Source organism: Rhinopithecus roxellana, chromosome 10 (assembly GCF_007565055.1).
Source record: "Rhinopithecus roxellana isolate Shanxi Qingling chromosome 10, ASM756505v1, whole genome shotgun sequence".
In the NCBI taxonomy this organism is placed as follows: domain Eukaryota; kingdom Metazoa; phylum Chordata; class Mammalia; order Primates; family Cercopithecidae; genus Rhinopithecus; species Rhinopithecus roxellana.
In genome coordinates this window covers 60,323,169-60,350,485 of record NC_044558.1, presented here as the reverse complement: position 1 = coordinate 60,350,485, position 27,317 = coordinate 60,323,169, and the positions used below count along the sequence as shown (strand labels likewise).

Here is a 27,317-nt window from a genome sequence, read left to right as displayed (position 1 = left end):
GAGCTTAAAATGCTGACTTTCCTGATGCTCCCTTTTAGAACCCAGCTGCTATGTTGTAAGAGGCCCAAGCTCTGAAGAGGCACTATGTTTAGGTGCGTTGGTCAATACTCCCAGCTGAGCCCAGTCTTCAAATTATCCTAGTCTGGGTCCCAGATGAGATTATAGCTAGCATAGTTAGAGAAAAATAAGTGAGCTATATGAATTAGATACAAAAGAACAAAAACATTAATATTTAGAGATAAAATGATAATCTATGGAGAAAATACAGGATAAGCTAAAAACATTTTGACAAGATCATTGAAGACAAAGATGAACAGAAAACAAGAGTCCTATCTAGCTTATGATAATCATGAAGTAACTTGGTTAGATTAACCCTCCTAAAGATAGAAATTATAAAATTTGGACAAACTTTTTTCTTTTTTTTTCTTTTTTTTTTTCTTTTGAGACAGAGTCTCGCTCTGTCACCCAGGCTGGAGTGCTGTGGCCTGATCTCAGCTCACTGCAAGCTCCGCCTCCCGGGTTCACGCCATTCTCCTGCCTCAGCCTCCCGGGTAGCTGGGACTACAGGCGCCGCCACGTCCGGCTAGTTTTTTTTGTAGTTTTTAGTAGAGACGGGGTTTCACCGTGTTAGCCAGGATAGTCTCAATCTCCTGACCTCGTGATCCGCCCGTCTCGGCCTCCCAAAGTGCTGGGATTACAGGCTTGAGCCACCGCGCCCGGCTATTTCATTTTATTTACTTATTTATTATTATTTTTTTGAAATGGAGTCTCACTGTAGTGCAGTGGTGCAACCTCAGCTCACTGCAACCTCCGCTTCCCAGGTTCAAGCAATTCTGCCTGCCTCAGCCTCCCGAGTACCTGGGATTCCAGGCACCTGCCACCACGCCCAGCTAGTTTTTGTATTTTTAGTAGAGATGAGGTTTGTTGGCCAGACTGGTCTCGAACTCCTGACCTCAGGTGAAAAAGAATAACTGAACTTTAAGATAGATCAATAGATTAATCTGAAGAACAAAGAGAAAAAAAATTGGAGAAAAAAATAGCGCCTCAGAGACCTGTAGGAAAATATTAAGTGGTCTAACTTATTATTATTATTTTTTTTTTTTGAGACAGAGTCTCGCTCTGTCGCCCAGGCTGCAGTGCAGTGGCCGGATCTCAGCTCACTGCAAGCTCCGCCTCCCGGGTTCACGCCATTCTCTCACCTCAGCCTCCCGAGTAGCTGGGACTACAGGCGCCCGCCATCTCGCCCGGCTAATTTTTTGTATTTTTTTAGTAGAGACGGGGTTTCACCGTGTTAGCCAGAATGGTCTCGATCTCCTGACCTCGTGATCCGCCCGTCTCGGCCTCCCAAAGTGCTGGGATTACAGGCTTGAGCCACCGCGCCCGGCCCTTGGTCTAACTTATTGTAATTGGAGTTCCAGATGGAGGAGAGAGAGAATGGGACATAAAAATATGTGAAGAAATAATGGCAAAAGCTTCCCAGATTTGGAAAGACATACGTTTACTGACTGAAGAAGCTCAAGCAGCAGCAAGCAGTATAAATATAAAGAAAACCACTTAGGCAGAGTCATGGGCAAACTGCTAAACTTAAATAAAGCAAAAGTCTTCAAAGAAGCCTGGGAAAATGACATATTACATACCAGATAACAATGATACAAATGATAGCCAACTTCTTATTAAACACTATGGAAGCCAGGAGAACACAGAATACATTGAGGCTGCTAGGAGTTAAAAACTGTCAATTCAAAATTCTATATCCAGTGAAACTGTCTTCAAAAATGAAGGTGGGCCTGGCACAGTGGCTCACATCTGTAATCCCAGCATTTTGGGAGGCTGACGCAGGAGGATCGCTTGAGCCCAGAAATTTGAGACCAGCCTGGGCAATATAGTGAGACTGCATTTCTGGGAAAAAAAAAAAAAAAAAAGAAGGTGAATTCTAAATCTGTTAAAGACCATCTGTGAAAAACTCAGTAACACTCCACTTAATAGTGAAAAACTGAATGCTCTTTCTCCCTAACATTGGAAACAAGGGAAGAGAAAGTCTGTTCTCACCTCTTCTATTCAATGTTGTACTAAAGGTCTATCCAGAGTGATTAGGCAAGAAAAAGAAATAAAAGGCATCCAGAGGAAAAGAGGAATAAAAGCTATCTCTATTCACAGATAAAATGGCTTGTACAAGAATACGCAACTAGAATAAATAGGGTGACTATAGTCAATAACTTAATTGTATATTTTTAAATAATATAATTGGATTATTTGTAGCTTAAAGGATAACTGCTTGAGGGGATGGTTACCCCATTCTCCATGATGTGCTCATTTCATATTGCATGCCTGTATCAAAACAACTCATGTACCCTAGAAATATATTCACCTACTATGTACCTACAAAAATGTTTTAAAATTTAAGAAAACACTAAAAAAAAGGAATAAGTGACTTTCACAAGGTTGAAGAATACAAGAGCAATATAAATCAATTTTATTTCTTTCACTAGCAAGGAACTTTCCAAAAATAAAATACATAAAACAATTACATTTGAAATAGCACCAAAAGGAATAAAATACAGTCTGACTTATGATGGTTCAACTTACAATTTTTCAACTTTACAATGGTGCAAAAGTGATGCAGTCAGTAGGAACCATACTTTTGAGTACCCATAAAATCATTCTGTTTTCCACTTTCAGTACAGTATTCAATAAATTAAATGAGATAGGAAGCCATGGGTGGGGAGATGCTGGAGTGGAAGCTTGGCAGGAAGTGAGATTGGTGCCTGGCAGATGTGGCCATGATGATAAGTACTAGTTTTGAATGAGCCTTCCTTCCCTTCCCTCCTTCCCTCCCTCCCTTCCTGCCTCCCTCCCTCCTTTTTGACTGAGTTTTGCTCTTGTTGCCCAGGCTAGAGTGCAATGGTGTGATCTCAGCTCACTGCAACCTCTGCCTCCTGGGTTCAAGCAATTCTCCTGCCCCAACCTCTCGAGTGGCTGGGATTATAGGCATGCACCACCACGCCCAGCTAATTTTGTATTTTTAGTAGAGATGGGGTTTCTCCATGTTGGTCAGGCTGTTCTTGAACTCCCGACCTCAGGTGATCCGCCCACCTCAGCCTCCCAAAGTGCTGGGATTACAGGCGTGAGCCACCACGCCTGGCCTACTTACCTTCTTTAAAAGATGAGTGTGGCCATTAGCCTTCAGTTCTGGCATCGGATTAGGAATGGCTTACTCCAACTATCAGCATGATTTCCAGGTCCATATCATCTACATGGAAAATACGTCAAAGAGCAGGAGCAGTGACTTCACCCGACAACATCCCAGTGGGAGGAAAAGAGAAACTGTGCTTATTCCTCAGGAATACTGAAGTGTCCTGGAGTAAACTGACATTCTTCTGTAACAGTGTTATTTAAAAAAAAAAAAAAAAAAAAAAAAACAGGCTGGGCACAGTGGCTCACACCTGGAATCCCAGCATTTTGAGAAGCAATGCTTCCCACCAAAATCCACCACCTCAGGGTGGGTTGATTGCTTGAGGCCAGGAGTTCGAGACCAGCTTGGCCAACATGGTGAAACCCCATCTCTACTAAAAATAGAAAAATCAGAGCTGGGCGTGGTGGCTCACGCTTGTAAACCCAGCACTTTGGGAGGCTGAGGCGTGTGGATCACCTGAGGTCAGGAGTTTGAGACCAGCCTGGCCAACATGGTGAAACCCCGTCTCTACTAAAAATACAAAAATTAGCCAGGCATGGTGGTGCATGCCTGTAATCCCAGCTACTCAGGAGGCTGAGGCAGGAGAATCGCTTGAACCTGGGAGGCAGAGGTTGCAGTGATCTGAGATCGTGCCACTGCACTCCAACCTGGGCAACAGAGTAAGACTCTGTCTCAAAAAAATATACATATATATATATAAAGTTCTTATTGGATTGGAAAATATAAATGTACACAATATTTAACACTATGTAACCTAAGAGCAAAAGGTTGCTATTATAAAACCAGTTAAATATTTAAACAGATACCTACCATTTTTTATACACCTTGTTCTTTACTCAGACCCGGAAAAAATAAAATCAATGTTTTCAACAAGTGATGATTACTCCCTTTCTTTGTACAGAAATCTTTATCATCCCTCAGACAGTTCCTTCTAGAACAAATCTTCCTCTTTTCCCCCAGCCAGTCCCAGTGGGTTCACCTTTACAGGCTCCGGGAATATATATATCGGCCAGGTATGGTGGTGCACGCCTGTAATCCCAGCTACTCGGGAGGCTAAGGCACAAGAATCTCAAGGGAGATCTTCCCAATGAGCAGCACAAGAATTGCTTAAACCTGGGAGGCGGAGATTGCAGTGAGCCAAGATGGTGCCACTGCACTCCAGCCTGGGTGACAGAGTGAGACCCTGCCTCCAAAAAAAATAAAATAAAATAATAAATAAATAAATACAAATTTAATCAAAGTGCAAATTCATACACTGAAAACCACAAAAAGCTGTGAAATTGAACGAGATCCAAATTAAAGGAAAGTCATGGTGGGGCGTGGTGGCTCACACCTGTAATCCCCTGCACTTTGGGAGGCCAAGGCAGGCAGATCACGAGGTCAAGCGATGGAGACCATCCTGGTCAACATACTGAAACCCTGTCTCTACTAAAAATACAAAAATTAGCTGGGTGGAGTGGCACATACCTGTAATCCCAGCTACTCAGGAGGCAGGAGAATTCTTGAACCAGGGAGTTGGAGGTTGCAGTGAGCCAAGAATGCAGCACTGCACTCCAGCCTGGGTTGGACTTGGCTAGTTGATGTCAGCCACCTATTGACTTCTTGGAACTGGCACAATGAGCATATGAATCGAGCGGCCACAGTGGCAGAGGTGGAGGCTATGCATGGCCTCCTACTTACTAAAACTGATTTAACAACTACTGTCTCTGAAACCTCAACTAAACACTGACAGAGACCAACAGTGAGCTCCTAATGTTGCACTGTTTCTTCAGAAGACTACTAGGCCACTTCACAGCAAGTTGACAACGTCGGGCTTCTTTCATCGTAGAAGGGCCAGTGATCTGTTCTCACGTGAACAGATTTACTTTTTCTGGGTAAGGGTTTGACTCTTCTGCCCTTAGACCTTCAGTCACCATCACTACCTGGGGACCTAGAAAGGTGCGTGAAACTTGCAGGCTGCTCTGACCAACATCAAGAAGGTTCCAGCCAGGCTCTGTGGCTCACGCCTGCAATCTCAGCACTTTGGGAGGCTAAGGTGGATAACTTGAGCTCAGGAGCTCGAGACCAGCCTGGGCAACACAGAGGGACCCTATCTCTACAGAAAACTTTAAAAATTAGCTGGGCATGGTGCTGCACATCTATAGTCCCAGGTACTTGGAAGGCTAAGGTGGGAGGATAGCTTGAGCCTCGGAGGTCAAGGCTGCAGTAAGATGAGATCGTGCGCTACTGTACTCCAGCCTGGGCGACACAGCAAGACCGTCTAAAAAAATCCTACATCGCCGGGCGCGGTGGCTCAAGCCTGTAATCCCAGAACTTTGGGAGGCCGAGATGGGCGGATCACGAGGTCAGGAGATCGAGACCATCCTGGCTAACACAGTGAAACCCCGTCTCTACTAAAAACTACAAAAAACTAGCCGGGTGAGGTGGCGGGCACCTGTAGTCCCAGCTACTCGGGAGGCTGAGGCAGGAGAATGGCGTAAACCCGGGAGGCGGAGCTTGCAGTGAGCTGAAATCCGGCCACTGCACTCCAGCCTGGGCGACAGAGCGAGACTCCGTCTCAAAAGAAAAAAAAATTCCTACATTTATTTAGTGCTTACTATGTACTAGGCACAACTCTAACTTTACATGTATCAAAGTAATTCAGTCTACAAAACCCTATGGGATAGGCAGTCTTATTAAATTCATTTCATTATAACCTCTCTTATTTTGGGGAGGGGGGATGGAATCTCCTTCTGTTGCCCAAGCTGGAGTGCAGTGGAGTGATCTCAGCTCACTGCAACCTCCACCTCCCGAGTTCAAGTGATTCTCCTGCCTCAGCCTCCCGAGTAGCTGGGATTACTGGTGAACGCCACCACACCTGGCTAATTTTTTTCTTTTTTTTTTTTTTTGAGACAGTCTTGCACTGTCACCCAGGCTGGACTGCAGTGGCACAATCTCAGCTCACTGCAACCTCTGCCTCCTGGGTTCAAGTGATTCTCCTGCCTTAGTCTCCTGAGTAGCTGGGACTGCAGATGCACACTAGTACGCCTGCCTAATTTTTGTAGTTTTAGTAGAGACAGGGTTTTACCATGTTGGCCAGGCTGGTCTCGAACTCCTGACCTCAGGTGATCCGCCTGCCTCAGCCTCCTAAAGTGCTGGGATTACAGGTGCAAGCCAATGCGCCTGGCCACATCTCTTTTCTAACAACAAAAAAGTGTGCCAGAGGAGCCAAAGTGGTGCTACCACAGGCTTGCCCAGTTTATTTTTAAGAGACATTACTTTAGGCTGGAGGCGGTGGCTCACGCCTGTAATCCCAGCACTTTGGGAGGCCGAGGCAGGTGGATCACCTTAGGTCAGGAGTTTGAGACCACCCACCTCTACTAAAAATACAAAAATTAGCCGGACGTAGTCGCGAGTGCCTGTAATCCCAGCTACTCAGGAAGGTGAGGCAGGAGAGTCACTTGAACCCTGGAGGCAGAGGTTGCAGTGAGCCGAGATCCCACTACTGCACTCCAGCCTGGGCGACAGAGAGAGGCTCTGTCTCAAAAAAAAAAAAAAAAAAAAAAAAAAAATACTTTTGGTTCTAAGTTTTTCTTTTTCTTTTTTTCTTTTTTTTGAGATGGAGTCTTGCTCTGTCACCCACTCTAGAGTGCAGAGGCACAATCTCGACTCACTGCAACCTTCGCCCCCTGGGTTCAAGTGATTCTCCTGCCTCAGCCTCCCAAGTAGCTGGGATTACAGGCGTACTCCACCATGCTCAGCTAATTTTTTGTATTTTTGGTAGAGACAGGGTTTTGCCAGACTGGTTTTGCCAGACTGGTTTTGAACTCCTGACCTCGAGTGATCTGCCCGCCCTGGCCTCCCAAAGTGCTGGGATTATGGACTTGAGCCACCGCGCCCGGCCATGGCCCTAAGTTTCTTTGTTTCACTTTCCTTGCTTCTAAAATTAAAGATCTGTCCATCCGGTTTATGAAAGTTACTATTCAAATAAACTGCATGCATCAGAATCAAGACCCCCTTTTTTTTTCATCTAGTTATCACAATTCAGAAGACTGGTAGGCACAGCTATGACACTTCAATGAGAAAGAAAGTCAGAAGTATTTTTGAGGGGCAAGTGTTGAACAAGCATAATTTTTTCTTCTTTTCCTGTCAACTGAGTTGTGGTTTTTTGGGGTTTTTTTGAGACGTAGTCTCACTCTGTTGCCCAGCCTGGAGTGCAGTGGCGCGATCTCAGCTCACCATGAACTCCCTCTCCTGGCTTCAAGCCATTCTCCTGTCTCCGCCTCCCGAGTAGCTGGGACTATAGGCTCATGCCACCACGTCCGGCTAATTTTTGTATTTTTAGTAGAGTCGGAGTTTCACCGTATTTGTCAGGCAGGTCTCAAACTCCTGACCTCAGGTGATCCACCTGCCTCGGCCTCCCAAAGTGTTGGGATTACAAGCGTGAGCCACCGCGCTCGGCCCCTCCCCTGCTTTTTACTGATCAACTTTTGTTAAGCATTCTGTGGTCCACGGAAGAAAAACCCAAACACCAAAGAACAGTAAACTCGTACAACCAGCCTTCCAGCCATCAATATTCTGGATTCCAGAATGACTGAGGTTGGCCTTTGTTAATCATCGAAGGCTGATACCTGAGAAACGCTTCCCCTCCCTTACCTTTACAGGCCACTTTTCTTTCAGTAATGCTGAAACACTGACTTAACAGTTGTTCCCCGGTCTAGCATTTAATAGGTAATCAATAATGTTTGCTGAATGTCAATAGCTAAACGTTAGTGACCTCTTAAAACGGTCTAGCAGAGTAAATCTTCGGCTTTATATCACATTCTTCGACCCAAAGGGCCCAAAATAGGAAAAGCTCTCTCCACTAAATCAGTTTCCTAAATTGGGGATCTTAAACTAGCAAAATTTCAGAAAACTTTTGGAACTTTCTGTCAAGAGCGTACTAAAAAAGTTTATTTTTTGTCGTTTACTATCATTAAAACCATAAAACAGCATTTTGCAAGGAAATTTTAAAAATTAAGAATAAGGCATAATTCCTTTTCCAGAAAGGTAGACACAAAACTATTCTGAAAAGTTTTTGTAATGCATTAAAACAACTGCATAACATTTTATTAACACTCTGTTACGTTTCTTTTTTCTTTTGTTTTTTTTTTTGAGACGGAGTTTTGCTCTTGCTGCCCAGGCAGGAGTGCAATGACGCGATCTCGGCTCACCGCAACCTCCGCCTTCCAGGTTCAAGCGATTCTCCTGCCTCAGCCTCCCGAGTAGCTGGGATTACAGGCATGCGCCACCACACGCGGCTACTTTTGTATTTTTTTAGTAGAGACGGGGTTTCTCCGTGTTGGTCAGGCTGGTCTCGAACCCCCGATCTCAGGTGATCCGCCTGCCTGGGCCTCCCAAAGTGCTGGGATTACAGGCGTGAGCCGCCGCGCCCAGCCACCTTGTTACGTCTCATTGTAAATCCGTTTCTGTAGAAAATCCTTCCACACGGGTTAAAGGACACAACTCAATGTTACTTTATGGGATTAAGAAAAACCTTTCGAGTAAGGCCGGGCGCGGTGGCTCACGCCTGTAATCCCAAGACTCTGGGAGGCCGAAGCGGAGTATCACTTGAGCCCACAAGTTTAAGACCAGCCTGAGCAACATAGTGAGTCTTCTTCTCTTCAAGCCGAGTGTGGTGGCGCCCGCCTGTGGTCCCAGCTGCCCCAGAGGCTGAGGTTGGAGAATCGCTTGAACCCCAGGGTTGGAGGCTGCAGTGGGTCGAGATCGCGCCACTGCACTACAGCCTGGGCCACAGAGCGAGACTCCCGTCTCAATCTGGGGGAAAAAAAAAAAGAGACTCCATCTCCATAAAAAAAAAAAAAAAAAAAAAAAGCTAAGGAAGTCAAAGCCTTCACTCTTCATTTCGCCTTCCAAAAGGAGAACAGGCCGGCGTCGGTCAACGTCAACTGGCCGGAGTTGAGTTGACAGCGCCGCCACTCATCGATGAAACGGCCTCTCGCGAGCACCCAGCAGCTCATGGCCTCCGGAAGCGGACGTGGGGCGGGGCGGGGTACCGCGCCTAAGGAGAAACGGAACCGCGGGCAGCCTCCCTCTCGCAGCAGCCTCAGGAATGCGTTCCGAGACACCCCTAGCCACAAGTCAGGACCGTGTACAAGATGGCGGCGCGTCACGTGGGCAGCGCGGTGACGCAGGACGGCGGCCCGCGCGGAGGCAGCGCCGTAGCTTCGCTCCAGCGCACACTTGTACTCAGTTTTGCGCCCCCCCCCCCGGCCCCGCCCCCGGCCTGGTGTAGATCATGCCGCCAGTGGCGGCCCTGACTGCCGAGGAAACGGTAGCTTAGGATAGTTGGCTGTTAAGTGACACTAATTCTCCCCGCCCCACCTGACCCCCGAGAAGGAGGCTAGTCCCCCGCTGCGTGAGGGGGTGGGGACGTGGGTAGTGAATTCGGAGCTACCTGGGAGGGGGGAGTGGAAGTTCCCGCCCTGGAGAGCGGCGAGGCAGCAGCCACAGGTAAGTGGGGGGCGGGGAGGGACGTGCCCCGTGGCCCGGGCGGGGAAGGACGCGGGAACGTGACGCCGGCGGGGACGCAGAGCGGGTCGCGCGCCGAGTGGGGGTCGCGCGCGGTGGTGGCGGGGGGGAGGGGCGCAGCGGAAGGGGGAGGGGCCGCCCGCGCTTCCGGCCCCCGTGCCTTGGTGCTGCGCCGAGCCCTTCCAGTAGTGCGTCTCCTTCCCCTCGCTCCCAAATAAAAGTAAAGCCGGAAACCGCCCGCCGCGGGGTGGCTTTCGCCTCAGAAGCCGCCCTTTGCGGTCGCAGGCGTGAGCTCTCCGTGGGTGGTTTCGAGGTTGGGCCAGGAGCCTGGCGGAGGGCGGCGCGGCTATGGCCTCGGCGCGGTGTCTGCCGAGCGGAACCCGGGTCTGGTTAACCCCGCGACAGGGTCCTCTAAGCGCGTCGGCGCTGGCGACCCTGAGGGAAGAGGTGCCCATTACTCTCCTGGAGCTTGCAGTCTAGCGAGCAACAGACACACGGCATCGCGCACGCCCCAGACAGTTCTGGAGAGATGTGCCTGACAGCGGAGACAGAGTGGGGATAGTAGGCGGCTTTCCCTCCGGCTGAGAATGACACATGGGCGTCTGTTCCCTTCTGGATGGGCGACCCAGCCGAGGGTGACTTTCTCTTTTGTCTTGTATGTCGTAAAACGAAGCCCGGCATTTCTCAGTTTCATCGATGCTTTGCAGCGGGCAGCTGAATCGCTTTGAAATGACTGCAATGTGAAATGTCTGGTTGTGGCGTTAGTGTTTTGGAGAGCATTGATTGGGCGGGTGGTAGTCTTTGAGAACCTTTAGGCTTTAGAAGCCCGGCGTGGATCTGGCAGGCATCTTTGTGAAACTGGCCTCACCTGTGATGAGTCTGTGGGTATTTATGTCGCAGAATGCATTTTTTGTTAACAGAAATGCGTTCTTCTTCTTCTTCTTTTTTTTTTTTTTTTTTTTTTGAGACGGAGTCTCGCTCTGTCCGCCGGGCTGGAGTGCAGTGGCAGGTTCTCAGCTCACTGCAAGCTCCGCCTCTCGGGTTTACGCCATTCTCCTGCCTCAGCCTCCGAGTAGCTGGGACTACAGGCGCCTGCCACCTCGCCCGACTAGTTTTTTGTATTTTTTAGTAGAGACGGGGTTTCACCGTGTTAGCCAGGATGGTCTCGATCTCCTGACCTCGTGATCCACCCGTCTCGGCCTCCCAAAGTGCTGGGATTACAGGCTTGAGCCACCGCGCCCGGCCCAGAAATGCGTTCTTCTAAAATGCTCTTTTTTCTTTGGAGTTTATCATGTGCAGTTACCTCCGTGTCTTAATTAGAATCAATACTGTTCCCCTAAAGTCGAATATGTTAGCTCTTTAATACTTGCCATTATCTTTTAGGGTTAGGTTTGGTCTGTGAGCTATCTGTCCATTCCTACCCGATCACCAGCAGGTGGCAGTCCCTTCTGACTTTAAATATAGGCTGTGCTATCTTTGCCAGTTTTTTGGGGTTTTTTGTTTGTTTGTTTTTAAATAGAGATGGTGTCAGAGGCGTGTGAACCAGAACAACTCCATCTTATACAGGAGCTGGGTAAAATGAGGCTGAAACCTACTGGACTGCATTCCCAGACAGTTAAGGCATTCGAAGTCACAGGAGGAGACAGGTCAGCACAAAATACAGGTCATAAAGACCTTGCTGATAAAACAGGTTGCAGTAAAGAAGCCGGCCAAAACCGACATGGTCCCAAGAGGGACCTCTGGTCATCCTCACTGCTACACTCCCATCAGCGCCATTTACAAATCCTATGGCAATGTCAGGAAGTTACCCTTTATGGTCTAAAAAGGGAAAGCGTGAATAGTCCACCCCTTGTTTAGCATATCACTGAGAAACAACCATAAAAGTGGGTAACCAGCAGCCCTCGGGGCTGCTCTGTCTATGGAGTAGTCATTCTTTTTATTCCTTTACTTTCTTGATAATTTTGCTTTTACATCGCACTGTGGACCTGCCCTGAATTGTTTCTTTCTTTTTTTTTTTTTTTTTGGGACGGAGTCTTGCTCTGTCACCCAGGTTGGAGTGCTGTGGCTGGATCTCAGCTCATTGCAAGCTCCGCCTCCTGGGTTCACGCCATTCTCCTGCCTCAGCCTCCCGAGTAGCTGGGACTACAGGCGCCACCACCTCGCCCGGCTAGTTTTTTTTTGTAGTTTTTTTAGTAGAGACGGGGTTTCACCGTGTTAGCCAGGATGGTCTCGATCTCCTGACCTCGTGATCCACCCGTCTCGGCCTCCCAAAGTGCTGGGATTACAGGCTTGAGCCACCGCGCCCGGCCCCTGAATTGTTTCTTGTGCGAGATCCAAGAACCATCAGTTGGAGTCTGGATCGGGATTCCTGTCCTGTAACATTTCTGGCGACCACAAAGGGACTATAGTGCAGAAACCCTGACCCAATGGCTACCTTTGGGTAAGTGTCAGGGTCCTGTAACATATTTGTGGTGGCCACAGAATCGACTATACTGTGGAAACAACAGTATTTATGTCTAGGAGTCTCTCCTAAGACAGAGTGGGTTAGAGGCCCCTCTTAATAAAAGGCAAGGACACTTGACCGACCCTGGGTTGGAGGCCCTTGTAAGATGTAGGGAGTTAGAGTCCCCTCTGAGTTAAGTCCCTCTCAACTAAGAATAGGTTTGGCACTATGGAGATGTTAACTGCTGTTCTTTTTGGATTAATCTGTCTTATGCTGTTTGTTGATGGCTGTGGGTGAGGGTTAGGTATGTACAGGATCGTGGGACATGGGGAACTTTTTCCTCCCTAAAAGGGGCAACTTGAGAGCTGATGGGACTGTTGGAAAAGGTTCATTTGCTACGGACAAGCAGCGTCCTGAAGTTTTCATTGTTGGCTGCAATGAGTGGGTCTTTTTCTCTGGCCTCCCCAAGCTCATCAGCTTCCCCACCCTGCCACAGGCAATACTTTTCTTCTCTACTTCGAGTTTGTTGTATTTTCTATTACTCAGGGCGACCATCTTGCCTAGAGACCACATATTGAAATTCCAAGTCGGAGGTTGAATTAAAGATGACAGGCCCATCTGGGGGCAGATTTAAGCCTTGCTAGTTTGATATTGTGTGCTAAGCGGAGTGGCTGATGTCTTTGTTTTATCGCACGTATTTTGCTCTGGCCAGAACAAAAAAAAGATAATTTTCCTTTATGATACGGCTTGGCCCCTAGGGCAGTGATGCCGCAAGCTCGAACACTAGGACCACTAAGGGAAAGGGAGCCCAGAAGCCTGGGATGCTGGCAAAAGGGTAAGAATTTATTACCAGTCAGATTTCTGGCTTCTTTCTCACTGTACGAATGGTTAAGTGAATGGTTTAAAAAAAAAAAAAAATCAGCCTGGCATGGTGGCTCATGCCTGTAATCCCAGCACTTTGGGAGGCTGAGGCGGGTGGATCCCCTGAGGTCAGAAGTTTGAGACTAGCCATGGCCAACATGGTGAAACCCTGTCTCTGCTAAAAATACAGAAAATTAGCCTGGTGTGGAGGCACATGTGCCTGTAGTCATAGCTACTTGTATGGAGGCTGAGGCAGGAGAATTGCTTGACCTGGGAGGCAGAGGTTGCACTGAGCTGAGATGGCACCATTGTACTCCAGCCTGGGCGACACAGCCAGACTCTGTCTCAAAAATAATAATAATAATAATGAATAAATCAGTGTTTATCTCCTCTGTAAAGTTTTGATTAATGTGAAAAAGAATTCTAAGGCTAGTCTTAAGCTGGTGTATTTTGTGCTTTGAATTCATTTTTCTGTGTCAAAGGGTACTTTAGGATAAAACACAGGCTTAGAACACCTGTAAGTGGATCACGAGGTCAGAAGATCGAGACCATCCTGACCAACATGGTGAAACCTATGTCTACTAAAAATACAAAAATTAGCTGGGTGTGGTGACGTGCGCCTGTAGTCCCAGCTACTCAGGAGGCTGAGGCAGGGAGAATCACTTGAACCCAGGAGGCGGAGGTTGCAGTGAGCCGAGATTGTGCCACTGCATCCAACCTGGCAACAGAGTGAGACTCTCTCAAAAAAAAAAAAGAAGCCCGCTTTTCAAGACGACCCAGCAAGCTGGTCAGTAACATACTTGCCTGCAGGGCCCTGAAACAAATAAAAGATTGGATGAAGTCTCCACCTTGTTTTATGTCCTTGGGAACTTGACCTTTTAACCTTGTCATGGTACTTTCTTTTGGTCCCCATCTTCAGGGAACAGGAATTTTAGGGTTCATGTCATAGTTAGCTCTAAAAATCATGTTAAATAGTTAAAAGCCCTTATAATATAAGCTCAAAATTAACTTCTCTAGACTCCTTCTGGGAAAGTGAACAGAGACTGCCCTGTGCTGTAGCTCAGTAGCTAAGCTCTTGTACTTCCTTTTTTTTTTGAGTTGGAGCCTCGCTCTGTTGCCCAGGCTGGAGTGCAGTGGCACAATCTTGGCACACTGCAATCTCCACCTCCCGAGTTCAAGCGATTTGCCTGCCTCAGCCTCCCAAGTAGCTGGGACTACAGGTGTGTGCCACCACGCCAAGCTAATTTTTGTATTTTTAGTACAGATGGGGTTTCATCATATTGGGCAGGCTGGTCTCAAACTCATGACCTCAGGTGATCTGCCTGCCTTAGCCTCCTAAAGTGCTGGGATTACAGGCATGAGCTACTGCACCCAGCCAGCGTTTGCACTTTCATAGCAGCAGTCCGGGTTCAGTTCCCCACCTAGGAAGTAAGTCGTTTCTGGTTTAATATCTGTGTGACCGTGTCTATTCTCTTCCCTGTGAACTGTTTTATATTTTCGCTTTTCTAAGCACCTGGGAGGTTACCTTTGATGAAGTTCAAAAGCCAGAAATACCAACCATTTGGCATAGAAACTTCTAAAAGGACTTTATTAAAGAGTGCTATGGTTAAAATCAGTTTAATTAAAAGCAGATGTTCAAGCTGTAACAGTCTGGACTCCTTGGGAAAAACGAGACATCAGAGACCCCTTTCTTGGCCCTGTTCTTCCAAGGGCTCCACCCCGAAGCCAGTAATCCAATTAAGAAATTTAAAAACTGGCAAATGAAAAATCTTACAACCACTGTAGTCATCTTCTTCTGTCTTTCTGTGTAGCTATATAGGTGTTGTGTGTACTATTTATATAAAAGAGCTCTGATTAATCGGCTTAAACAAAAACATTTAAATCAAATATTTTGAAAGCAAAATAAAAACTAATGCCTTTTAGTTCATGTAACTTTAGTAATCTTTGGGGAAGAAAAACAGCTTTAAAATTATTGATAAAAATGTTAGTCTTAAGTATGCAGGTCAGATATTAAGTTTGTTACATGATTTAAGGCCATAAACTGTTGCATTGACTTTTTGTTTTTCTTTTTTTCTTTTTTTTTGTTTTGAGACAGAGTCTCGCTCTGTTGTCCAGGCTGGAGCGCAGTGGCGCAGTCTCGGCTCACTGCAAGCTCCGCCTGCCAGGTTTACGCCATTCTCCTGCCTCAGCCTCCCAAGTAGCTGGGACTACAAGCGCCCGCCACCACGCCCAGCTAATTTTTTTGTATTTTTAGTAGAGACGGGGTTTCACCGTGTTAGCCAGGATGGTCTCGATCTCCTGACCCCGTGATCTGCCCGCCTCGGCCTCCCAAAGTGCTGGGATTACAGGCGTGAGCCACCATACCCGGCCTCTTTCTTTGACTTTTAAGAATTGTTCAATTTACCCTACCTTAAAGCCATTAGATTATAGATAAGGCCTGGGGATATTTGGAGTTAGCCACACCCCAGCTGTGCTGAAGAGTCAGCTGTTATCTGCACTTCTGCCTGGTGTGTCCTAGGCTAGGCTCCACACCTAGTACATAATTAAAATTCCTTACTAACCAGGGTTTTCACCAAAAGTAAAAGTCGCTGAAAGTTAAAATTGGAACATGTAATTGAGACTGTTGAAGAATCAGTTTTACATGTAAGGTGTGTAAGGAAAGTAGAATGTACTTTTGGTAAAAGATTATAAGAAGGCATGGAAATGTCGGTTTTTTTTGGCTAAAGGGTTAAAGAGTTTTTCTGGCCGGGCGCGGTGGCTCAAGCCTGTAATCCCAGCACTTTGGGAGGCCGAGACGGGCGGATCACGAGGTCAGGAGATCGAGACCATCCTGGCTAACACGGTGAAACCCCGTCTCTACTAAAAAATACAAAAAGCTAGCCGGGCGAGGTGGCGGGCGCCTGTAGTCCCAGCTACTCGGGAGGCTGAGGCAGGAGAATGGCGTAAACCCGGGAGGCGGAGCTTGCAGTGAGCTGAGATCCGGCCACTGCACTCCAGCCCGGGCGACAGAGCGAGACTCCATCTCAAAAAAAAAAAAAAAAAGAGTTGTTCTAAGTTGGCCGGGCGCAGTGGCTCAAACCTGTAATCCCAGCACTTTGGGAGGTTGAGGCGGGCGGATCACCTGAGGTTAGGAGTTTGAGACCAGCCTGGCCAACATGGTGAAACCCCATCTCTACCAAAAAATACAAAAGTTAGCTGCTGGGCATGGTGGCACACCTGTAGTCCCATCTATTCCAAAGGCTGAGGCAGGAGAAGCGCTTGAACCTAGGAGGGGGAGGTTGCAGTGATCCAAGATTGCGCCACTGCACTCCATCCAGCCTGGGTGCCAGAGCAAGACTCCATCTCAAAAAAAAAAAAAAAAAAAAAATCATACAGGAAGCATTATCAAATGTCAAATGGTATTTTGCTTTGGATTATATTTACATAACTACATTATTGGTATATGTTCCAAAGTTACGGAAAACTCCTGTAATTCTAATATGATTTAGTGTGTGTTAATAATTATAATCGTTATGCAAAATATTGTGTGCCACAGAAGTAACCACATTTCCTTATCATTTGTGGTTTTAATAGTGGCTTTCCTAAAACTTTTTATCATCCACAGACAATTGCTGTCTTGTTTTAATCCTGTTTAGAAGATGGTTTATAATCAGCTATAGAACTCTAGCAGGTGTTCTTTTTTTTTTTTTTTTTGAGATGGAGTCTTGCTCTGTCGCCCAGGCTGGAGTGCATTGGTGCTATCTCGGCTCACTGCAAGCTCCGCCTCCCGGGTTCACGCCATTCTCCTGCCTCAGCCTCCTGAGTAGCTGGGACTACAGGCACCCGCCACCACGCCCGGCTAATTTTTTGTATTTTTAGTAGAGATGGGGTTTCACCATGGTCTCGATCTCCTGACCTTGTGATCCACCCACTTCGGCCTCCCAAAGTGCTGGGATTACAGGCGTGAGCCACCATGCCCGGCCAGCAGGTGTTTTTAAATGCAGGTTTCTAATAACTTTGGAAATTGTAACATTAGAATAGAGGAAACAACTTTCAGAACTCTCATGAAGAGCTAGAATGTTCATGAATATCAAATGAAACAGTTAACTGAATCAGCTGAACCAATAGAAAACTGAAGTAATCTTTTTAACTTGGATTAAAATGCTGCTGATCCTTTTTTGTTTTTCAGAGTCAAGGAAACTTTTCATTTGAGCTATTTACAGTTTGTAGCAATTGAGTAAATATATTGCTGTGAACGAAATTTGGGACATATTTGTTTCTCTATATCAGATTTCTCCAGAATTTGGAAACCAGTTGTGAGTATTCTTAACTTCTGGCAATGTAGTTATTCGCATAAGTGCAATAAGAATCTGTTTTCTTTTGTAACAGGATACAATTGGAGAAATTGGTTATTTTACCAAGGCTTTGACTGGAATGGTGTGCTTTCCTTTAAGGAATCAAACTTGTAGAGCCAATAAAAGCCCTTTGGGGAACTGGCCTCATACCTTGCCTACACAGTTCCTGTACAAGGTTTCTGACCTATGGTAAGTAAAGAATGTCACTTTCTCACCTGTCCAGGAACCCCAAGTTATCTTGGGACCTCAAAAGGAGAGAAATTTACCCAACTTATAGGTATTTGAGGATACAAACCCATGTCAGGGCTCGGCTTTTGAAAAAGTCTTATCTGAGATTCCTTATGAAACAGAGTTCCATCAAAGCCAATTAAAAAGCCTGTGTGAAAAATCATTATTCTTGCTGCACTTTATACAATCAGGCCAAGTATAATAAAGCAAATCAGTCTTACCATAATTTGTCTTTAGTAAAAATGGGAAACTGGAAAGAGAAATACTATGTTTCAAAAACTGTGGTATGCTTGTTATTAAATTCTAGTCTCCTTAATTGTTTTTAAGTTTGTGTCTGCAATTTAGGCTAACTCTGCTTATTCTTGTAAACCAACCAGTAATCTCTAACTGTTGCTCAGAAGAAACAAGAGGGATGGGTAATTTAAAAATCTCATTAAGTATTCTAATTCTGGGCAATTACAATCAGCTATCAACCCCGTATCAGCTTAGTTCCAACAGTTGCCCAGTTAATGAACAGCTTTCTAATTTAGTTTTTTACTTGGAATAACTTTTCTTGTTTTGCTTTACTCTTCTTTTTTTTTTTCTTTCTTTTTGAGACAGAGTCTTGTTCTGTTGCCCAGGCTGGGCTGCAGTGGGACCATCTTGGCTCACTGTGGCCTCCGCCTCCCAGGTTCAAGCGATTCTCCTGCCTCAGCTTCCCAAGTAGCTGGAATTACAGGCACACGCCACAACGCCCAGCTAACTTTTGTATTTTTAGTAGAGACAGGGTTTCACCATGTTGGCCAGGCTGGCCTCGAACTCCTGACCTCAGGTAATCCACCCACCTTGGCCTCCTAAAGTGCTGGATTACAGGTGTGAGCCACTGTACCCAGCCTATTTTGCTTTACTCTTGTGGAATATATTGCTGTTATACTTTTTGCATAGGAATACAGGACAAGCTTACTGAATGTTTTCTTTTTTTTTTTTTTTTTGAGACGGAGTCTTGCTCTGTCGCCCAGGCTGGAGTACAGTGGCATGATCTCTGCTTACCACAAGCTCAGCCTCCAGAGTTCATGTCATTCTCCTGCCTCAGCCTCCCGAGTAGCTGGGACTATAGGCACCCACCACCACGCCCAGCTAGTTTTTTGTATTTTTTGTAGAGACAGGGTTTCATTGTGTTAGCCAGGATGGTCTCGCTCTCCTGACCTCGTGATCTGCCTGCCTCGGCCTCCCAAAGTGCTGGGATTACAGGCGTGAGCCACTGTGCCCGGCCTGAATGTTTTCTTACTAATCTTCCAGATACCACCTTTTGTCGAAACTCGAGTTATGAATGAACCTTACCATACTGATGCTTTCTGACTGAGCTCCTTTCTACCCTGAATGCGGTAGACCCTCATAGGCAGGCAGGAATATCATTGCCCCTGTTTAGCCTGAAGAAGTTATAGAAGGTGGATCTTCGTCCCTCTGCAACCCTTAGGATTAAGGGTTCTCTTATAAAAGGTGGGGGGAATGTCAGAGTGTGTGAACCAGAGCAACTCCATCGTAAGCAGGCTGGGTAAAATGAGGCTAAAACCTACTGACCCTGCATTCCCAGATGGTTAAGGCATTCTAAGTCACAGGATGAGATAGGAGGTCAGCACAAAATACAGGTCATAAAGACCTTGATGATAAAACAGATTGCAGTAAAGGAGCCGGCCAAAACCCACCAAAACCAAAATGGCCTGAGAGTGACCTCTGGTTGTCGTCATTGCTATACTCCCACCAGCGCCATGACAGTTCACAAATGCCGTGGCAAAGTCAGAAAGTTTCCCTGTATGGTTTAAAAAGGGGAGGCATGAAAAATCCACCCCTTGTTTAGCATATCATCAACAACCATAAAAATGGACAACCAGCAGCCCTTGGGGCTGCTCTATGGAGTAGCCATTCTTTTATTCCTTTATTTTTTTAATAAACTTGCTTTTACTTCACACTGCAGACTTACCTTCAATTATTTCTTGTGCGAGATCCAAGAACCCTCTGTTGGGGTCTGGATCGGGATTCCTGTCCTGTAACAGTAGCGTCTCACTGTGTTGCTCAGATTGATCTCAAACTCCTGAGCTCAAGCGATCTTATCGCCTCTGTCTCCCCAAGTGCTAGGATTACAGGTATGAGCCAACACACTCGACTGTATTTTTGCAAGTTTTGTTGTGCCTGAATTCCTTCATTCCTTTTTTCTTTTTCTTTTTTTTTTTTTTGAGATGGAGTTTCACTTTTGTTGCCAGGCTGGAGTGTAGTGGCGTGATCTCAGCTCACTGCAACCTCCACCTCCTGGGTTTAAGTGATTCTCCTTCCTCAGCCTCCCAAGTAGCTAGGATTACAGGCGTGTGCCACCACCCCTGGCTAATTTTGTAGTTTTAGTAGAGACTGAGTTTCACCATGTTGGTCAGGTTGGTCTCAAACTCCTGACCTCAAGTGGTCCACCCACCTCGGCCTCCCAAATTTCTGGTATTACAGGTGTGACCAATCTGCTCAGCCAAATTGCCCCATTTCTAAAGCTGGGGTGAGGTAACTGTCTAAATATATTTCTGTCTGTCTCTCTCTTTTAAGAGACAGGTGTCTCACTTTGTTACCCAGGCTGGAGTGCACCTAGCCTTTTTTTTCCTTCAACTTTTAAGTTCCAGGGTACATGCACAGGATGTGCAGGTTTATTACATAGGTAAACATGTGCCATGGTGGTTTGCTGCACAGAACAACCCATCACCTAGGTATTGAGCACAGCATCCATTAGCTATTCTTCCTGATGCTCTCCTTCCCCTGCCCCCTGCACCCTCCTCCACAGGCCCCAGTGTGTGTGCTTCCCCCACCATGTGTCCATGTGTTTTCATCATTCAGCTCCTACTTATAAGTGAGAATATGCAATGTTTGATGTTCTGTTCCTTTGTTAGTTTACTGAGGATTACAGCTTCCAGCTCAGTCCATGTCCCCGCAGAGGACATTATATCTTTCATTTTTATGGCTGCATAGTATTCCGTGGTGTATATGTACATGTTCTTTTTTTTTTTTTTTTTTTGAGACGGAGTCTCGCACTGCTGCCCAGGCTGGAGTGCTGTGGCCTGATCTCAGCTCACTGCAAGCTCCGCCTCCCGGGTTCACGCCATTCTCCTGCCTCAGCCTCCCGAGTAGCTGGGACTACAGGCGACCGCCATCTCGCCCGGCTAGTTTTTTGTACTTTTTAGTAGAGACGGGGTTTCACCGTGTTAGCCAGGATGGTCTCGATCTCCTGACCTCGTGATCCGCCCGTCTCGGCCTCCCAAAGTGCTGGGATTGCAGGCTTGAGCCACCGCGCCCGGCCATTGTACATGTTCTTAATCCAGTCTGTCATTGATGGGCATATGGGTTGATTCCATGTCTTTGCTATTGTGAATAGTGCTGCAGTGAACATATGTGTGCATGTATCTTTATAATAGAATGATTTATATTCCCTTGGGTATATACCAGTGATGATATTGCTGGGTCGAATGGTATTTCTACCTCTAGATCTTTGAGAAATTGCTACCCTGCCTTCCATAATGGTTGAACTAATTTGCACTCCCACCAGCAATGTAAAAGCATTCATTATTCTCCACAACCTCTCCAACATCTGTTGTTGATTTTTTAATTGCCATTCTTTTTGGTTTGTTTTGTTTTGTTTTTTGAGACAAAGTCTCATTCTACTGCCCACGCTAGAATGCAGTGGCACAATCATGGCTCACTGCAACCTCCGCCTCCTGGGCAGCCTCCCGAGTAGCTGGGACCACAGTTGCCCAGGATGCTGGCTGATATTTTTTTTTTCTTGAGACTGAGTCTTGCTCTCTTGCCCAGGTTGGAGTGCAGTGGTGCAATCTCTGTTCACTACAACCTCTCCGCCTCCTGGGTTCAGGCGATTCTCCTGCCTCAGCCTTCCAAGTAGCTGGGACTACAGGTGCCTGCCACCACCCCCAGCTTGTTTTTGTATTTTTAGTAGAGATGGGGTTTAGCCATGTTGGCCAGTCTGGTCTCAAGGTCCTGACCTCAAGTGATCTGCCCGCCTCGGCCTCCCAAAGTGCTGCCATGACAGGTGTGAGCCACCGCACCAGGCCAATAATCGCCATTTGACTGACGTGAGGTGGTATCTCATCGCGGTTTTGATTTACATTTCTCTAATGATCAGTGATGTTGAGCTTAAAAAGTTCTTAGTTTATTGTCTAGCATATAATGTTTGCTTGCAAGTTTTTTTCTTTCTTTTTTTTTTTTTGGAAACAGAGTTTCACTCTTGTTGCCCAGGCTGAGTGCATTGGCACAATCTCAGCTCACTGCAACCTCCGTCTCCCAGGTTCAAGCAATTCTCCTGCCTCAGCCTCCCGAGTAGCTGGAATTACAGGCATGCGCCACCATGCCTGGCTAATTTTTTTTTTCTTTATTTTTAGTAGAGACGGGGTTTCTCCATGTTGGCCAGGCTGGTCTTGAACTCCTCACCTCAGGTGATCCACCCACCTCAGCCTCCCAAAGTGTTGGGATTACAGGCGTGAGCCACCGCGCTTGGCTGCAAGTTTTCTTAAAAGTGTTCTGCCTTGCTTGACATTTTCTGTGTCAGCAAGGTCTCAGCCCACCAAGATTTCTCAGTTCCTTCAATTGCCATTGATGGTGCTTCTGAAGTGGTGTTTCACTACTCCCTGGTTTCTGCCTGAGTTTGGGTTATCTCCTGTTAAGATTATATATGCTAACTGGGGGCTTACTTTATTTTTACAGAAAGTGCATTCGTACACATAAAATTTATTCTGTATTGAACAAGTTTTTAACACATTGTTAATCTTAACCTCAATTTTAGAAATAATAGCTTAAAAAAAGTGAACAAATAAAGGTTATATTCTGATAACATCAGTAAAATAGTATGTACTGTTGTTTATGAAATGAAACTATAAAGTTGTTTTTATTTTGGAAAAAGCTTTATTTGATATGTTGATTCTTCATGTATGCAATAATAGAAAATATGTTATCTTTTTTTTTTTTTTTTTTGAGATGATGGGCTCTCGCTGTGTTCCCCAGGCTGGTCTCAAACTCCTGGGGGTTGCTGAAGCAATCCTCCTGCCTTAGCCTCCTAAGTAGCTGGAATTATAAGTGTGCACCCTGTTATCTTTTTTGTAGGAAAGGTGGTTATAATTATTGTCCAAAATATTACTTGCTGATTATAGTGGCTTTTACTGTTATGTGTGTTTTTTTGTTGATCGTATTAGTTTCTATAGAAGTAGGAATGTATCTTACTTTTTTGAAACAGGGTCTTGCTGTCACCCAGGCTGGAATGTTAGTGGCACAATCATGGCCCACTGCAACCTCAACCTCCTGGGCTCAAGTGATCCTCCAGTATCAGTGGGCACCCCCCTCTCCAGCACCCCCACCTCCTGCAGGATCTGGGACCACAGGCATGCGCCACCACACCTTGCTAATTAAAAGAAAATTTTTTTATGGAGATAAGGTCTTGCTACATTGTCCAAGATGGAGAAGTAGGAATTCTTAAGGATATTGTTATGGAGGGAAAAAATAAAGGTATCATTTCTAGTAATTAACAAAATCAAAACAAAAGTATCATTTCTAGTAATTAACAAGATTATGAAAACTCTTTTATAGTTTCAGTGCTTTAGGATTAGATCTTTTTTCTTCTTTGCTCTGTATTCTTATATTTTCTGAAGTAGAGTATTTAAAAGGTATTTTTAGTAGAGATATTATGCAGAAGGTACCTGATTTTGCCTTTTCTGTTTGTATATTAGTCTGTGGGATTACCTTGTATTAGTGTAGATTAAAAAGCACTGAATTGGCCAGTGTGACTGATGCCTGTAATCACAGCACTTAGGAGGCCAAGGTGGGTGGATCGCTTGAGCTCAGGAGTTCAAGGCCAAAACCTTGTCTCCACAAAAAATTTTAAAAATTAGCCGGATATGGTGGTGTATGCCTGTGGTCCCAGCTACTTGGGAGGCTGAGGTGTGAGGATCACTTGAGCTCAGGTGATTGAGACTGCAGTGAGCTGTGATCGCACCACTGCACTCCAGCCAGGGTCACAGAGCAACACCCTATCTCAAAAAAAGAAAAAAAAAAAAGAAGAAGGAAAACACTGAGACTCTGGTAAATGGATGGACAAATGATATGACCAGATAACTCACACAACTAATGGAGAATTAAAGAAATATGAAACAATGTACATTTTTTGCCTATCAAGTTAATTATTTCTATTGCTTCCTTACGTGCTTTTGATAAACTATAATTCATTCAGAACACTTTAAATATTTCCTACGTAATTCCCTTACATTATTAAGTAATTCTGTTTTTTGGAACTACAGAAAAAAATCTTAATTACAGAAAAAGGTTTATGCACCAGAGATGTTCATGACAGTATTGTTTTGGAAAAAAAAAAATACAATTTATGCACATTCCCTGGATGCTGTATTATGTAGTCTTTATTTATTTATTTATTTATTTATTTATTTATTTTTGAGATGGGATCTGGCTCTGTTGTCCAGGCTAGAGGGCAGTGGCACAATCCCAGCTTACTGCAACCTCTGCCTCCTGGGTTCAAGCGATTCTCCTGTTGAGTAGCTGGGATTACAGACATGTGCCACCACACCCAGCTAATTTTTTGTATTTTTAGTAGAGATGGGGTTTCACCGTGCTGGCCAGACTGATCTCAGACTCCTGACCTCAGATGATCTGCCCACCTCGGCCTCCCAAAGTGCTGGCATTACAGGCATGAGCCACACTGCCCAGCCTATGTAGCCTTTAAATATGTTTCTATTTAAAACCTAGAAAATACGCATGATAAATGAAAACAGGATACAAAATGTGAGGATACAAAGTAGTACATGTAATATGGTTATGATTTTAAGTAAAGTTGTGGAAATAGAAGACTACAAGAAATTAGACAATATTGTGATTAATATCTGTCATCCTGTTTTCTTTCTATTGTGTATTTTCCGTGTAAGAAGAAAAAGACTAGTGATGTATTTGAGGGAAGAAAATTTTTTTTTTTTTTTTTTTTTTTGAGGCGGAGTCTTGCTCTGTCGCCCGGACTGGAGTGCAGTGGCCGGATCTCAGCTCACTGCAAGCTCCGCCTCCCGGGTTTACGCCATTCTCCTGCCTCAGCCTCCCGAGTAGCTGGGACTACAGGTGCCCGCCACCTCGCCCGGCTAGTTTTTGTATTTTTAGTAGAGACGGGGTTTCACCGTGTTAGCCAGGATGGTCTTGATCTCCTGACCTCGTGATCCGCCCATCTTGGCCTCCCAAAGTGCTGGGATTACAGGCTTGAGCCACCGCGCCCGGCTGGGAAGAAAATTTAAACTACTTTCTGTGTGAAGCGATTTCATGCCTTTTCCAATGACTAAAAACAATAGGTTCAATTCAGTTGTTAAAAATGAATTTGGGCTGGGCATGGTGGTTTACACCTGTAATCTCAGCACTTTGGGAAGCCGAGGCAGACAGTAATTACTTGAGCCTAGGCATTCAAGACCAGCCTGGGCAACATGGCAAAACCCCATCTGTACAGAAAAGACCCTCCCAAAATTAACCAGGCATGGTGGTATGCACCTGTAGTCCTAGCTCCTCAGGAGGCTGAGGTGGAAGGATGGGTTGAGCCTGGGAGGTCAAGGCTGCAGTGAGCTGAGATTGGACCACTACACTCCAGCCTGGGCAGTGGAGTGAGACCCTGTCTCAAAAAAAAAAAAAAAAAAAAAAGTTTTCTGACTTAGAAAAAAGGAAGAAGAAAATATGTAGGCTTAAACGCCACAGTTATTAATTCAGTGAAGCCAAGGGGCAGCTACCTAGTTAACCTCTCTCTCTAATTGTGGAAAAATACACGTAACAGAATTTACCATCTTTTTTGAGACAAGGCTGGAGTGCGGTAGTGTGATCTCAGTTCACTGCAACCTTGACTCCTGGGCTGAAGCAATCTTCTCGCCTCAGCCTCCTGAGTAGCTGAGACTACAGGAGCATACTACCATGCCCAGCTAATTTTTTATTTTTTGTAGAGATGGGTTCTGTGTTGCCAGGTCTGGTCTCTCCTGGGCTCATGTGATTCTTGGGCCTCAGTTTCCCAATGTGTTGGGATTATAGGCGTGAGCCACCAAACCTGGCCATATTAACCTTTTTTTTTTTTTTTTGAGACAGAGTCTCGCTCTGTCACTAGGCTGGAGTGCAGTGGTACGATCTCGGCTCACTGCAACCTCTGCCTCCCGATTCAAGCGAATCTCCTGGCTCAGCCTCCCGAGTAGCTAGGACTACAGGTGCACACCACCACGCCTAGCTAATGTTTGTATTTTTAGTAGAGACGAGGTTTCACCATGTTGGCCAGGATGGTCTTGGTCTCTTGACCTCGTGATCCGTCCACCTCGGCCTTCCAAAGTGCTGAGATGACAGGTGTGAGTCTCCGCACCTGGCCATATTAACCATTTTTAAACATACAGTTCTATAGTGTTAAGTACATTCATAGTGTGTACAACCAATGTCCAGAGCTTTTTTTTTTTTTTTGAGACAGTCTCCCTCTGTCACTCAGGCTGGATTGCAGTGGCACAATCCCACTCACTGCAACCTCCGCCTCCCAGGTTCAAGCAATTCTTGTGCCCTAGCCTCCCAAATAACTGGGATCACAGGCACCCGCTACCACCCCTGGCTAATTTCTTTTGTATTTTAGTAGAAACCATGTTGCCCACGCTGGTCTTGAACTCCTTAGCTCAGGCAGTCCACCTGCCTTGGCCTTCCGAAGTGCTAGGATTATGGCCTTGAGCCACCACACCCAGCCCAGAACTTTTTCATGCCCATTAAACAGCAACTCTCCATTTCCTCCTTCCCCTAGTCCCTGATAGCCACCATTCTACTTCCTGTTTCTATGGAGTTTGCTACTCTAGATACGTCAAATTAGTGGAATCATAAAGTTTTTGTGTTTTTATGACCGGGTTATTTCACTTAGCACAATATGCTCAGGGTTCATCCATGTTGTAGCATGTAACAGGAGTTTCTTCCTAAGGCTGAACAATATTCCATTGTATGTACAGTCACTGTTTTATTTATCCATTAATCCACTGATGAATATTTGGGTTGCTTCCACCTTTTGGCTGTTGTGAATAATAATGCTGCCCTGAACATAGGTGTACAAATACTCTGAGACCCTGCTTTCAGTTCTTCTGGATGTATACACCAACAAGTGAAATTGCTCTGTTTTTGTTTGAGGGACTGCCATAGCATTTTCCATAATAGCTGTACCACTTTACATTCCCACCAGCACAGTAGTGTACAAGGGTTCCAGTTTCTCCATATCCTTGCCAACACTTGGTATTTTCTGTGTCTTGATATTACCCATTCTAATGGGTATGTATGAGGTGATACTTCATTGTAGTTTTCCGTGCATTTCCTTAATAGTTAGTGATATTGAGCATCTTTTCATATGCTTGCTGGCTAGCCCTCTCTTTTTTTTTGCCTTTCCAGATAACCTTTAAAAACATTAAATTCTATCTAAATCTTTTACCAGCTGCTTTGTTAGTGGTTCTCTCCCTATTTGCTGTATTTGATCTCTCATAGCTCATTTATTCTCAATCTTACCCGGCCTGCATATCCTGAAGTTGATTATCTAAGTTTTCTGGAACCTATTTAGAACCTCCTTAGGTATAATTTTATTTATTTATTTATTTATTTATTTATTTATTTATTTATTTATTTGAGACGGAGTCTCGCTCTCGCCCGGGCTGGAGTGCAGCGGCCGGATCTCAGCTCACTGCAAGCTCTGCCTCCCGGG

General features: G+C 45.5%; 1 protein-coding gene, 1 non-coding gene and 1 pseudogene across 9 annotated transcripts in view; 2 read left to right on the top strand and 1 right to left on the bottom strand.

Moving 5' to 3' along the window:
* The first annotated feature begins 2,726 nt into the window (after window positions 1-2,726).
* Window positions 2,727-3,286, top strand: LOC104679685 (annotated as a pseudogene).
* Window positions 3,287-4,110: 824 nt separating this feature from the next.
* On the bottom strand, window positions 4,111-4,192 carry LOC115900175. Its single transcript, XR_004059845.1, has one exon. It is a non-coding gene; the product is annotated as a small nucleolar RNA SNORD22 (small nucleolar RNA).
* A 5,216-nt stretch (window positions 4,193-9,408) lies between these two features.
* Window positions 9,409-27,317, top strand: part of ATF1 (activating transcription factor 1) — a 58,088-nt gene continuing 40,179 nt past the window's right edge. The window contains exons 1-4 of one of the 8 annotated variants that reach the window (XM_030939358.1): window positions 9,443-9,685; window positions 12,905-12,981; window positions 17,176-17,302; window positions 17,441-17,530. In XM_030939358.1, coding sequence (XP_030795218.1) covers window positions 17,528-17,530 — 3 coding nt within the window. In that variant the 5' untranslated portion in view covers window positions 9,443-9,685; window positions 12,905-12,981; window positions 17,176-17,302; window positions 17,441-17,527. Of the gene's footprint in view, window positions 9,686-10,236; window positions 10,339-10,924; window positions 11,350-12,904; window positions 12,982-17,175; window positions 17,303-17,375; window positions 17,531-27,317 lie in introns of those variants that run through there. The other 7 variants (XM_030939359.1, XM_030939356.1, XM_030939360.1 and 4 more) reach the window with 7 other exon arrangements.